Genomic DNA, 14,064 nt, shown 5'->3' on the forward strand with positions numbered 1-14,064 from the left:
CATCAACTATTTCAAACCACTGTATTTCATGCAAGAAAGAACTGTATCTCGTATGTTTTAGTTGGTATTAGGTAGCAAATAACAGCCTCCCAAATTTAAGAAAAAACAAAACTAAAGGTGGAAGTGAGGCAATCTCTAAGGTTTTAAGTCTCTTAGGGAACCCAGAGGTAAGAAATGCAAACAGGCACAAAACACTGGAACAAAAACTAGTTATCAGGAATTCAGGCAGCCATTTTCATCTTTTTCTTCTGGGGTTGTCTCTCATCTTTGCTTTATTCCTTCTGCTTCACATGCATGTTCCAAATGCAACCTCCCAAGACGTCAGCTTTCCCATTTCAAATTCTCAGGAGAAACCATTTAATTGGCTCAGATTTGACCAGATGTCCATTCCTTATCCAATCATCTGAACAGCTCATCCCTGAAGGTAGCAGGAATATTCAAAACACAGGACATCAGTTGGGCAGATACCGTAAAGTTACCTACTCTTTAACACTTTATTTCCCTGTTGTCTAGTAATTGGAGGCTTAAGACATTTTTTTGGAAAAGCAAGCTGCATTTCTTTGATGGTCTTTTCCAACTTAAGATTGGGACCACTAAGAGCTAAATTTTATCTGTCAATTGAAATGAACCTAAAGATTCTTTGGCTGGCTCTTGTCAATGTTTAAAATAAGACAGAATTCCACACCAGGGTGTAATTTCTTCAAGACACTTTCTTTTTTTGGTGCTTCTTTTCTTCTTATTCCATCCTAAGATGCAGTCACTTCAGATACACTGTTCACTATCAATTTAAATTCTATTGTTGACTTTCCACATTTTTGCATTAAAAACAAAACTATCTCTTATTCTGAAAAAGAAAATCAAAGCATGAACCAGCCAAAGAGAAACTCTGAACTACTACTCCTTTCACTACAGGAAAATAAAATCTCGAGTTAATAAACAGATGTGAAAAAATATATATACCATTTATTGAGTCTGCACTATGAGCCAGACACTATGCTAAATGCTTACAGTTTAATCCTCACAACAATCCTGATGGGCACTATTGTTATCCCTTTTATAATGATGACAATTAGGTTTTTAGGCAAGAAATCTACCCATTATCACACATTTAGTATGCAGTTTGATATGGAATTAGAAGAGAAGTTAAAAGCTGGGAGGTGGGGAGGAAAGGTTCAGGGAAATAAAGACCCTCATTTCAGCACATTATTTTTAACACTAAAAAAAAAATTGTACCTTAAATATATAATGAAATGGTATGAAGCATGTCACATGGCAGCATATCATGCATTTTTTAAAAATTTCACCTCCAATTTTATTATGCATTTACCTCTGGGTAGTTTAGCAGTTATTTGCATTCTCCTCTTATTTTCTTGATATTCATCAATGTGTCACTTTTAAATCAGACATTCCCAACAATTTCCTCTTTCCTCAGTCCTGGCTAAGCCACACATCTGCCCATCTTTCTTCTCTTCACGACCAAACAGTATTATGCTTCCTGCCTCCACAGCCTCTTCGCCTGTGCCCTCCATCCACTTAACTCTTACCAAAATAATCTCAACTGCTTACAAAATCCAGCAGGCAACTCATTACCAAAATCAAAAGCCATTTCTCGCTTTTCGTCCCGACTTAAACCTCTCTACTGCATTTGGTGGTTGTCACCATCTTGGCACTTTCTATGACTTGAATCTCCTTAAAGACTCCTCTTCCTCACCAGTTCCTTGAGTGTGGCTGTTTTCAAATGTTCAGACCTTAGTTCAAACATGCGCAGGCAGTATTTTATCATGTACTTGAATGAACTTAAGGTGCATTTTTCTAAGACCTATGATCCCAAAAAAGATCAAGAATCACTAGTAAAGACTAAATTCTGAACTCCTTTGCAATTTCACAGCCCCTGCTCCAAAACTTTGCCACTCCGTCTCTCACCTCACAAGTTCCCCATCACAGAAAACAGAGCCCTTGTACCTTTGCCAATGCCATTTCCTCTGCCTGAGCTCCCCAAACTTCTCCATGAAGATTTCTAAGTTTCTAGAGCGCTTTTCATCTGCCACTAGTATAAATTTACAACACATTTGATGACATGTAAATCTATCTGAACAAAGGAGCAAAATTGATATAATTTTGTGTCTCCAACACTAAAATATCAAATCTTGTTCCCAAGATATCGATCAATTTGTTTTGTGCTCATTATCAGACAAAAAATACTAGTATTCATGCATGGCAAAAAGTTTTGAACATACTATTTAGTGAAACAAATAGTCCTTTCACATTAAAAACACTTTTTACCAAGTTAATGGCATTAAACTGAGAGCATTACCTACATACATTTTAAATGTTATTAATATCCCCAAATTTCTAACCATATTGACAATAAAATGTTTAATAAAACAAAAACAAAGGGATGAAGCAGTCAGTATTCAGATGCTAAGGGGATGCTTGCTCTATTTAAATGATTCTAATTCAGGAGTGTCTATCAGCGTCACTTGAGCAACCGTTACACAATACAGACAGACTTCCCATCTCCAGGGATGTAGAGATTTAGTAGATCAAGGATGAAGCTAGACCTTTGGGCATTGCAACATGCTCTTAGCATTTTCAGTTGAATAGTGGCTAAGAACTATTTTCCATGAAATGTTTTGACATGCCTTCAGTTTGTATGTACATGTATGCTTAACATTTAAGTGATTTCACTATTTGAAATATTGTAAGCATTGTTGTTATTTGGCCAGTTACTTAAAAGGAACCTGACATTTGCAGGTGTACTCCTTTAAAGCTTTATATGCTTTTTGCTTAACTGAATTACTTTTTGGTTAACTGAAGTCCTTAACTCTCAATATACAGGAAATAAAATTTTCTTATGTGATATTTTCTTTAAATTAAGGTATAGAGTACAGAGACACCTGGTCTACTAGATGAGTATGTTCTGATAAATAGGAATTATTTCTATGTAAATACACTGAATATACATTAACTCTAGCTTTTACAAAAATAAAGCATTTCTAAGTAACTATTAAAGGGTATATAGGGTGGGCAAAAGTAGGTGTATAGTTCTGGGTACACAAGTTTATTTTTGTATTGTTTACCATATGAACTATAAACCTACTTTTGCCGACCCCTGTATTTACAGTAAATATTATACTCATGAACAAGATTCAAAACTAGAAAATAATGACTTTAGGGTAATTCTTCAAATATGTTTCCAAAACATGTTCAACATTTTCTTCATACAAAAATAGAAATATTTAAAAATCGCCTATGCTAAGGTGAATACTTTGATTTCTTTGTTAGGTAAAGATTCAAAGCTCACTGATGAATCTTTCTAATGAGCACTCAAAAGAAAACTACAAAAAACTTAAGTAATTTTTAAGACTACTTTCTTCATTGTATTCATGCTCTAAGAACTGATAAAATAGGTTTGAAAATTCATGAATCAGAAACAGTCTATAAACTTAAATGTAAAATTTCAGTATGCAGTATTATTTTAAAACATCTCTACTATCACTGGAGTTTTTTAATCTCCTGACTTACAGGTATTTTGCTTAGTAAACAACCTAACATAATCCTCTTCACACATCCTAAAAAAAAAAAAAATATTTAAAAGTTTAAAGATTCAAAATCTAATGTCTGTATTTTCAAAATAACTATATATTCCATTGATTAATTCCTATAATTCTAAGTCCTATTTCAAATCACGAGCTTAACCTTCATTCAGAGAAACTGTGTGTTTATATGTGCACCTAGAGTTGTCCTATATATTCAAAGATGTTATTGACAGTGTCTGATTGAGCCTGGAAAATAGAGAATGGAAATCTTTACCCCCACTGTAGACATGTGGAGAGAACTGGATTTTTACTTTAAAAATATCTAAAGTACAATTGTGTTAATACTGTTACATTTTCCCTTACTCCTACCCTGATTTTAGCAAATTTAAGACACGCAGATTCAAAACATAACCTTTTCAAATAACTTGCTGTCATTACCAAAGCTGATCTTTTCATTTTTAAGAATTTTCATGTAAACTCAAGTTTTTGATAAATCATACATTCTGCATTGTTTTAACAAGATCAAACACATAAAAAACAAGGGTTTGCAAAATGGCATTGATAAAACTGCTATTACTCAATGTGGGCAAATAAAAGAATTTTTCCAAGTTTTACTTAATAAGCTTCTTATTAAGGTGAAAAATTAGTACTCTGCTGATGTCTCTATTCATCCCATTTTAATTAAATATACCTATGATAATTTTGGTGTCTGAAATTAACAACAGGCAAATAAAAGGCTAAGTTGAAGAAAAACCACACAGATTTTCTTACCCCATACTACTGCAATACTTTAAATACATAGGAATACAACAAACTCAAAAGAAAAAAAATAGTGTTTTATTAACTACCACACTGTTATAATACACTTTAAACGTACAATAAGGTAGCCTTTAAATTTGAGGTGGTCTTAAGATAACAAATGAACAGAATTCCAAATTTTTGAAATAGGTGAACTGCTGCAGTTATAAGTATACATTTAGGAAAATTGTATAGCTTTTACAAGACCAGCAATGAAACTTTATTTTGTACATTTTTTTAATAATTGAAAATATAAACAATAATTAAAAAATAAAAAGAAAATACAGCATAATAAAAAACATATGTTTTTCAATTAAATGTACTGATACATATAAATTTTAAGGGAAGAAGCAAAAAAGGAAAATGGTTGATATTTAAGTGCAGACTGACTACCTAGACAAAAAAAAAAAAAAAAAAAAGACTTAAAAAAATATCATAAAACCACTAGTTTTCTATGACTAATATCCATATGGTTGGAGTATCGTCACTATGGAAGTGATTTTGTTATGTTTGCATATGTTATACTTTATTGGTAATTTACATGATGGCTTTTAAGGCCCTGGCAGACATATGGTTTTTGGAAACAAGATTGGATAAAAAAGTCACTGCTAAGACGCAATACACCTTATTTTTTTGGTCCTCCAATATGCAAGAAAAGGGGTATTTCACTATAACATTTTCTTACCACCCAAATGCCTCAACCTATACATTTTAAACTTTTTTAAACATTGGTTATATTGCCCAACTTCATTATTGAAAGAATATTAACAAGACATTATTTTGGCAAATTAAATTTTAAACATGGCTTTTCAACAGGATTTAAAAGGTGACTATCCCTAGAGTTCCATGTTAAAATGTAGTTTTCAAAATCTTACAAGAGTAATGCTTAAAATATTGTACATAGTTAACCTAATTAAAATAATTAGCTTCAAAATGACAAATTGATAAGCTAAGTAAAGCCTACACTATGTAACATTTGCTTGGAAACTTGATTTGTCAGTTATGCATAATAAAAATTCCAGTCATCAAGAAAATTACAAAAAAATTTTTTTTATCATAACATGATTTCTTTTCACCCACCAACTTTTCTTTATCTTACAATAGATAAATACCAACATGTTCTCATTTTTACACTAAACCACACAGGATTGATGCATTTGGTTAGACTACCATTCTCATTGTTAAATTCAATTTTCTCTTTATATAACTTGGTAAAATTTCATTTCTTCTAGATTCCAAAAGTACCTACAAAACCCATGCAATTTTACCATTTTTAATATACTATGGAATATCATACAAAGTAAGGCATTTCAGTGTCATGTATAACCAAGTTACTGTCAATCCAAAAATTTTTGCACATCAATAAAAAGATATCTAAGAACTTAGGAACAATATTCTTCTCACTACTGTATAAAAATAACCACAATGAATAAGTATTTGTGTAATATTTACTCCATTGTCTCATTTCCAGAAACTGTGACAAGCTGTAAAGGTATTTCAGTGTTGGTAAGGATATCTTGATTGCTGGTGGTGGAAGTATTAACAGTTCCTATCCCTGAAACAGAACCTTGTTGAATATTTGCAAGGATAAGTGTTGTTCCTCCTGCAGTAATCAAAGTATCATCTCGTGCAGCTTCCACAGATGCCAGCACTGTACTGCTAGAGTGAATACCTTTTTTATTCTGATGTGTTTTAATATGTTTGGCAAGGTGATCACTTCTCATAAAGCGTTTTGAACATTCTGGACAAACAAATTTCTTCTCACCTGTTAGAAATAAAATTAAGTTACTTAGTTTTCAAAATTCAACATTAATAGACTGATAATTCCCTGAGAAAGAAAATAAGCCAACACTTGACAGGTAAGGGAACAGAGTTCATTTAAATTGTATTAAGTTTCATGAGCTGCCTGCCTCTGCAAATCTCTTTCAAAATACTTCTCCTCAAAATGTCATCTTTGCTTTTTGATGAAAAGCAATCTTCAAACTTACTACAGATGGTCATTCAGATAACATTTTAACACCTCCACTATGCTAATAGTTTGTTTTGAAACATGTTACAAGATATCAACTGAAAAAAGATCATCTGTAACATTCAAGAGATTCTCGAACAAAATTTTGTTCATCTTTGTAAAACAGTAAGTAAAAAAGTTTGACTCCTAGCAGGGCCATTGTCTGTGTCAAGTTTGCACATTTTCCTGTGTGCGCGGTTTTCTCCAAGTACTCTGATTTCCTCCTACATCCCAAAAAAGATGCATGCGAGGTGAACTGGTGTGTCGACACTGTCCCAGTCTGAGCAAGTGGCAGTGCAAGGGAGAGCGCACCCTGCCTTGGAAGGGCGTTTTGTGCAGGGTAGGCTCCCTCCATGTGCTGAGAGCTGCCAAGAGGCTCCAGCCACCCACACCACTGAACCTGGGATAAGGAGGATGGAAAATCCTTTCTTTGTATTCATCTTTCTTAAAAAAATAAAGAATATTGAGATATACAGAAAGGATATAGAGAGAGAAAGTATTGAGATACACACACACACACACACACACACACACACACACACACCTCACATGTAGTTCAGGTGTTCAATATTAGAAGTGTTTGGGGTCTTTATCCAGAAGTGTAGTGATGTTTTGGGGATCCAAAATATGCCATAAGAACGTAACTCGTTTACATCAATTAGCCTATGGTAAAACTGTTTTTGTTCTACATCATTTCACTTCAAGTCTTGGTTTCCAAGAACCTACCAACCACATTTAAGTGAGGATTCATTGTATTTCTTTAAAGAAAAGTATACAGTTTTAAGCTATACTTAAGGAACTGTTAATGTGTTGTATCCATGACATTAAACCTCCAGCTCCTAAATCTGAATTCAAGCCACTATAGAATACGTATAGATTAAAGCAAAGATACAAGTTTGAGGTCCAGTAAGACTGAGTAACCCCAAGAGATGGCTAGCTGACTTGATTTCAGCTGGAATAATTTAAGGGCAAGCCTAATATATCATCATGTTAAAGCTAATAAGACCCTGATACCTAAATTTCTCTCCCGGCATGAATGTTTTTAATATAAAAGACAGGCTTAATTCTACTACGCTGAAGACCTACTATGTAAGATGACTGGAAGATAATGCAAAGGCCAACCTAAAAGGAATCTAGAGAGAAATCCATCAATAAATCTAATATTTTCCTAACTTTCTACTATCTCCTGTTCCAGCACCTCTACTCTAGGTAGGTCTTCATCAGACCTAATACCTGAATTATACTGCAATGACACCCTTGTCTTTCCCTCTCAAACCCAACAAATCAATGCTAGACAAATCTTCCTTAAATACCAAATTTTATTATAGTACAAAACTTCACCACTCCAATAAGTGGTATGGGAATGTAAGACTAACCTGCAGATAGCTAGGATTATGGCTCAATCGTACTTAGAAGAATGTGTTATATAAAATCTCACTTCCACTCATGTCAAATGGTATCTCAGCTCTTTTATTCACATACTATTCTTTTGAGAGGCATTTCCCAAGTTGCTCTTGGAACACTAGTCCTGAAAAGATGTTCCATAGCAAAAGGCACAATGATGAAAGACAGTCAGGAAATGCTACACACACTACAACCCTCCCCCCAGGACACACACAGAGGTGCATGGTACTCATTAACATTCAATGAAAGGTCTTAAGAAGTTGCGTTGAAGGTACATGTAACCCTCTTTAACCCAGGGTTTCCCACACATCTGATCGTATCACAGACCTTTCCTCCCTTTTTACACTGCTTTTTATATCCTGCTGATCAAATTCCACTGAGGAAAAGTCTGTTACAGGGCCATCTTAAGGTCTACTATTCCAGCCAACTGCCCCAAAACAAATGCCTTTCTATCCCAAGCAATAATGATTTCTACCTCTGAGCATTACTTTACCTACTTTCTTATATTGTTTGTTGCAGCTACAAACAGTTCATGTGTATACCTACATGATGAGAGAGATGGAAACAAGTAGAGCATCTAATATGTATACTACAAAATACTTCAGGTTATTTTATGTAACATTTAAAGTAATACGAGAGATGTGAAAGCAGAGTCAAGAGACAGCTTATTTGCTTAATCTAAAGAGTACATGGATTTGAATACAGATATAGAAGACTTTAGAATCCATAATGCCCTCCATGTCATCATGCGTCTTTCTCCTAAGCTCTCTAGGGACTGTAAATGCATTACATATTTTTCAATATTTCAGTGTTGAGCACAGACTGATGAAATACCTTGATCTTTACGTGGTAGGAGAAAACCATCTCTAAGTTACAGTAAACTAGGACTCAGTTTGGGTCATTCCTAAGTCCTTTTCATATTAACAACCACACACTATATAAAAACAATTAAATGAATCTTGACATCAACAATGCCTTGGTTATTCCTCAATGAATGTCTTTTGCTTACTTCACAGATATTAAAACAAGAAAAAAGGTGAAATGCCTAAATTCATCAGAGAAAAAGGAATTATCCTTTACTAAAGTGTTGAGGAAGATGAAAGAATAAAAAGATCAAGAAAAGCAGACAACTAATTTAAAATGTTAACATAAACAATAATAGCACAAACATGGCATAATGCTGTCAAAAGAAAAAAAAGCAACAAAACCCAAAACCTAACCAAAGTCTGCATAAAATAAAATGTTATTTTACAAGATAAGTCATACTGGCTTGTTTGGAATTCATATTTTTAAATTGGCATTACTGAAGGTAAAAATTTGGTATGATTAATAACACTTTTAAAATTCAGCTCAGTGAGGTATGCTAAAAAAAACTTCCAAGGTAGTATGTAGCCCTATAATTCATTTCTGTCTGTTAAAAGTAAATATTAGTAACCTGTATGTGTTCTTCTGTGCCTCTGTAATTCATCACTTCGAGTAAATCTTTTACCACAGAACATCCAGTTACAAACAAAAGGGCGCTCCCCAGAATGCCAACGCAGATGAGCTCTCAGATGTGAGGTCTTCCCATAGACTTTACCACATCCTGGTATATGACAAATGTGTTGCTTCTTTTTCCCAAGATTGGTACCTCTAAAAAACACACACAGAATAATATATACTTACATGAAAATATTCAAATGGACCACTTATATCATATATCCCCATGTTGAATTTCAAAAAGACATTATTACCATGAGGTCAATCAGCAACCAAGACCAATTAAAATCAATTTAAATAAAACTTTATGTATCTCAAACATGTAAGTTTTACATATTAATTTTACTCCAAAATTAATGCAACTGCTGCCCAAGTGTAAATATGCTCAAGTATTATATAATTTAGATGTTTCACATACAAAAAATATATACTAAAGCTACTTATTACTCTATCAGAACCATTCACAAATTCTATGCATAGGCCCAATGCCAATTTAGTTGTATGGGAAACTAAGTGATATACTCAAAGTCATGCTGTCAACTAATTTAAAACAGAAACAAACCAAGCATGAATGCATAACTAATCACAGGTACAATTAAAAGGTAGGTAGGCACCTTAGCAGATTTGAACATGATTTAAGAATATTTATTCATATATTTGTATGGCCACACCCTGAATGTACACTGGAGAAAGTTTTTATAAAAATCTGGACAATGCTTTTGTCTTAACTTCCTTAACACTACATGAAATAAATATAAATAAAAATTATCTTTACAGTTAAAATTCCCTTTGTATTAACCATGTAAAGATATCAAAAATTATACATCACATGTATAATTAAATACAGTTTCTCTAGATCGCAAAATTTGACATTTGTTATATTTCAATATTGATAATCAAGAACAGGGTTTAGGAGATACATGCTTACATGGGTGAACAGAGGTATTTTAGCCTAAGCAAGAAGAAAAAATTTTGATTCCAGAACTGATATTCAAGTAATATTAAACACTACTTAAAATGTTATTACTCAAGCTTTAAAAAAAAAAAATTAAGCTTGCTACTGAATAAAAATGAGTTTATAAAAAAACATGACATTTTAGAATCACAATTATCATAATCATATTACATAAGTTTTGCAATGCTTCTCTGAAATTAACAAAGGTACATTTAAGAATCCCCCCAACTTTCCCTCCTCCCCCAATCTCAGTCTAAGCTATAGCCTGTAAAACTTCCATAAGCCTGAAAATCCTCCTGTATATAACACACCTATCATTTTTCAAATTTTACTGGAAAAATGCGTATTTCCCCACATTTATATTTTAATGTACTCACACTCAGTAGCATGTGAAATTGCCATAGGACAAACAGTGCTAAACGGTGCAGTGCTGGCTGTTAGATGCCATAGGTGTTCTGAACAGGGAGACATCAATGTGGGCTCCAGTAGTTAGAGAAGGCTTCGTGGAGGAGGTGGGTAGGATTTAGATAGAAAGGAGGGAAGGCATTCCAGGCAGAGGAATAGCATAAGTAAAGACAAGGAGGAGTCATGCTGTTGTCTCAAGGGCAAGGATGTCATAATCTAACACAATTCTAGTTTCTGCTCCAGTCCACCCCCAATTTCTACAACTCTCTTAAAAGAGCTGAGTTGAGTGAAACAGGTTTTTCTGGCTCATCTGTAATGCCAAAGTCTTAACCAAAGCCAATATGGTTTCCATTTAATTTAGCTTTTTAAATTTATTTTTTTCTTTAATAGCCCTAAGAAAAAGAGCAAAGCCTGTGGCTACTGGCATATGAAACAATTTTATATATTGTGTTCACCATAGCAATTTCACAGAGAACCCAATTCAGTTCACTGTTGTACTCGAGAACCCAATTCAGTTCACTCTTGTACTCATGAGTTCTTGCCTCTCCTCTAAGCCTACAACTCAGGTAAATCATTGTGCTTTTGTAAACCCAAAAGTGCTATTTTACTAACTTAGCAAAATTTAGCTTGAGAACACTGAGAAAGCACAAGATTGTTAACATATTGTAGCAAAAATCTGGGTTCTCGAAGAACCAAGAAGCCAGGGAAAGATAAAGATATTCCTTATTATTAAAGATAGTAAAGGTATTCCTCATTATACGGAAATAAAAAAATATTCACTGTTTGGAAATGGGACAGGCATCTAAGAAAGAAAATAAAAATGGAGACAGGCGCACACAAATATATAATGTAAGGGAAAAGGTCAACACCCAGGTCCAAGTTTTTATTACAGATAAGATCTAAATATCCTAGATATGGATTTATGGCAGGTGATGTAAAGGCAGGAAAAGAATTGAAGTAAATTTCTCAACAAACTTCAGGTAACAAAAGACAGCCTTAAGTTTTCTTGATTTTCATAATCATTCTGCTAATACCTTTATATAGCCTGAAAAGACAATTTTAAGTTACTACTACTCTTGTGTGCCTAATCATGCTCCAAATAATTTAATAATGCCAAGAGAGAGTGACACGGAATAAACTAAAGGCAGAGGGGTTAATAAAAGCTAAATAAATCAAGTCTTTCTTTTACTTGGGTGGGAGAAAGGGGACACAAACTGAAACGCTAACCAAACAAAAAGAAAAAGATTTTGCAAAATAGTTTCATTTTTAAAATATGGATTGATGTTTAATCCACACAAAACCTACCTAACAACAGTGCCTTTAGAATGTATTTCACTTTATTGTCTCTTCCACTAGAGTAAAAAATTTCTGAAGGGTGGTTTTGCTTAACAGATATTGGCCAAATAAATAGTATTTTTTATATTTAATTGTATTTTACACCTTGCTCAGAGAGGTAAACAAATTTAGTTCTCTAAGTTAATGCCACCTTACAGATACTATTTTTTTCCCCGAAGAATATGACTTGAGAAAAAAGGCTAATATTCTAAACGTTTTTAAAGTACCACCTACCTCGCCTTTGCAGGACACACTGAAATATTTTGGATTTGCTATAAGTTTTATGCTTTTATTAATTAGATACAGCAATTGTTAATGATACAATTGTGCCTACCATACATATGCTGAATTCTGTTCATAGAGCTCTAACAATACATTGTTTTTCTTAAGAACATCAATTTTGATTGCTTAGAGTAAGTTATTTTAAAATGAACTCACAAAACTTCTAGAAAAAAATATAAACACTTTCAGAATCCTCAGGATTGAAAAGACTTTAAAAAGTATGATACCAAGGCAAAGACTGACCAACTAAAAATTTAAAAATTTTAAAAACGCTTAAAAATATCTGCATATAACAGAATTAAACACACAAATTAACAGATTCACAAGACATAGAAAAACAATTCACAAAGTTCTAAAATGGTAAACACACCAAAAAATGTTCAATCTCACAAAGTAATAAAAATATACTAAATAAAACAATATTGAGATATTACTTTTCATCTGTCAGACTTTAAAAGGTTTGAAAAAAAATGGTAAAATCCATTACTGGAAAGGGTGTGCAAAAGCAAATACTCTCATACACCACTGGTGGAAGTATAAATTGGTAGTCTTTCTAGCACACAACTCCCTTTGATCCAAAATTCTACTTCTGCCAACTTACACTGATGAAATAATCAGACAAATGCACAAAGATGGATATGTGAGGATTAGAATAACAATAAACTCCAAAAAGAGATGTTAAAGTCTTATGCATCCATACAACAGACTACTTAATACACAGCCATAAAAAAAAAAAAATTGATGTAAACTATACAGAGAAATATGGTCACAAAAATTTCCAAAATAAGAACAGACATATAAAGCAGTGAGAATAAAATGATTGTGCTTTAAAATATATATAAAGTCTGGAAGAATATATATATATATATTTTAAAATATATATATATATTTTAAAATATATATTTTAAAATATATATATATATATATATCACAATGGTTATCCTGAAGTAAGGTAGGGTTTTGATATTCTTTTTATATTCTTCTATACTTCTGAATTTTTATGAGCATGCATTAGTTTAATAAACATATTTTAAAGATTTTCATTTTAAAGAATAAGACAGGCCAGACCTTCATCCTCAATTGATTCAACTTTAAAACAATTATTATGACAGTTCCTCTAAAAAATTAGTCAATTTCGTAAGTTTTTGCCTAACTAGAATTTCACTTATTTAAATTGACCAAACTATTTCAAATAAATAAAATTTCAAACAACTGAATAATTACCAGTAAATATAAATATCTAAGCATCAGATGTAGAAGCAAATACACTCAAGAGGCAGTACAGTGGTAAAGCTCCCGAGTAAGAAACCAGGACCAGATACCTGTTGTATGTACTCATACAGGTCGGTCACCTCTCTATGCCTTACTTCTAAAACTATTTAGAACATAGTAAAGCTCTCAGTGTTAGAAGTTATTATCATTACTATTATTGCTAATTGGCTAACCAATGTGCTAATCAACTAATAAGACCAACTCAAAGGCAAATTAAGTCTCTATTATATCAAACTCATTAACAGTTAATATCAATAGTATTTGGGGGGCATCTATTTAAACAGTGCATTTCTGAGAGAGGTATGTTAAGGCCTTTCACTACAGCTAGGTATTTGGTTAGTATGTCTTTACAGTTCTCAGTTTTTGCTCTATGTATTTCAAAAACATGGGGAAAATATACTATAACTACTAAGTCTTCTTGGTGAAAACTTCGTATTATTAATATATCCCATCTATCCATTTAATGATTTTCACCTTAATCCTACCTTGCTTAATTCTAAAATTGCTATCCAAGTTCTCTTTTTAACATTTGCCTAATCTTTTTCCATCCTTTTAACTTCAACATTCCTGTACCAATTTATTTGAGG

General features: G+C 32.8%; 1 protein-coding gene across 2 annotated transcripts in view; it reads right to left on the reverse strand.

Annotated features, from left to right (window-relative positions):
* Positions 1-270: 270 nt before the first annotated feature.
* The window catches only part of SP3 (Sp3 transcription factor), a 61,565-nt gene continuing 47,771 nt past the window's right edge, over positions 271-14,064 (reverse strand). The window contains exons 6-7 of one of the 2 annotated variants that reach the window (XM_054562497.1): positions 9,185-9,381; positions 271-418 (exon numbers count right to left, since the gene is read on the reverse strand). In XM_054562497.1, the coding sequence (XP_054418472.1) occupies positions 336-418; positions 9,185-9,381 (280 nt within the window). In that variant the 3' untranslated portion in view covers positions 271-335. Of the gene's footprint in view, positions 419-4,353; positions 6,103-9,184; positions 9,382-14,064 lie in introns of those variants that run through there. The other variant, XM_054562496.1, reaches the window with a different exon arrangement.

The sequence above is a fragment of the Pteronotus mesoamericanus genome, unplaced genomic scaffold, assembly GCF_021234165.1.
Source record: "Pteronotus mesoamericanus isolate MK-2021 breed Mesoamerican mustached bat unplaced genomic scaffold, CSHL_Meso_final scaffold_651, whole genome shotgun sequence".
In the NCBI taxonomy this organism is placed as follows: Eukaryota; Metazoa; Chordata; class Mammalia; order Chiroptera; family Mormoopidae; genus Pteronotus; species Pteronotus mesoamericanus.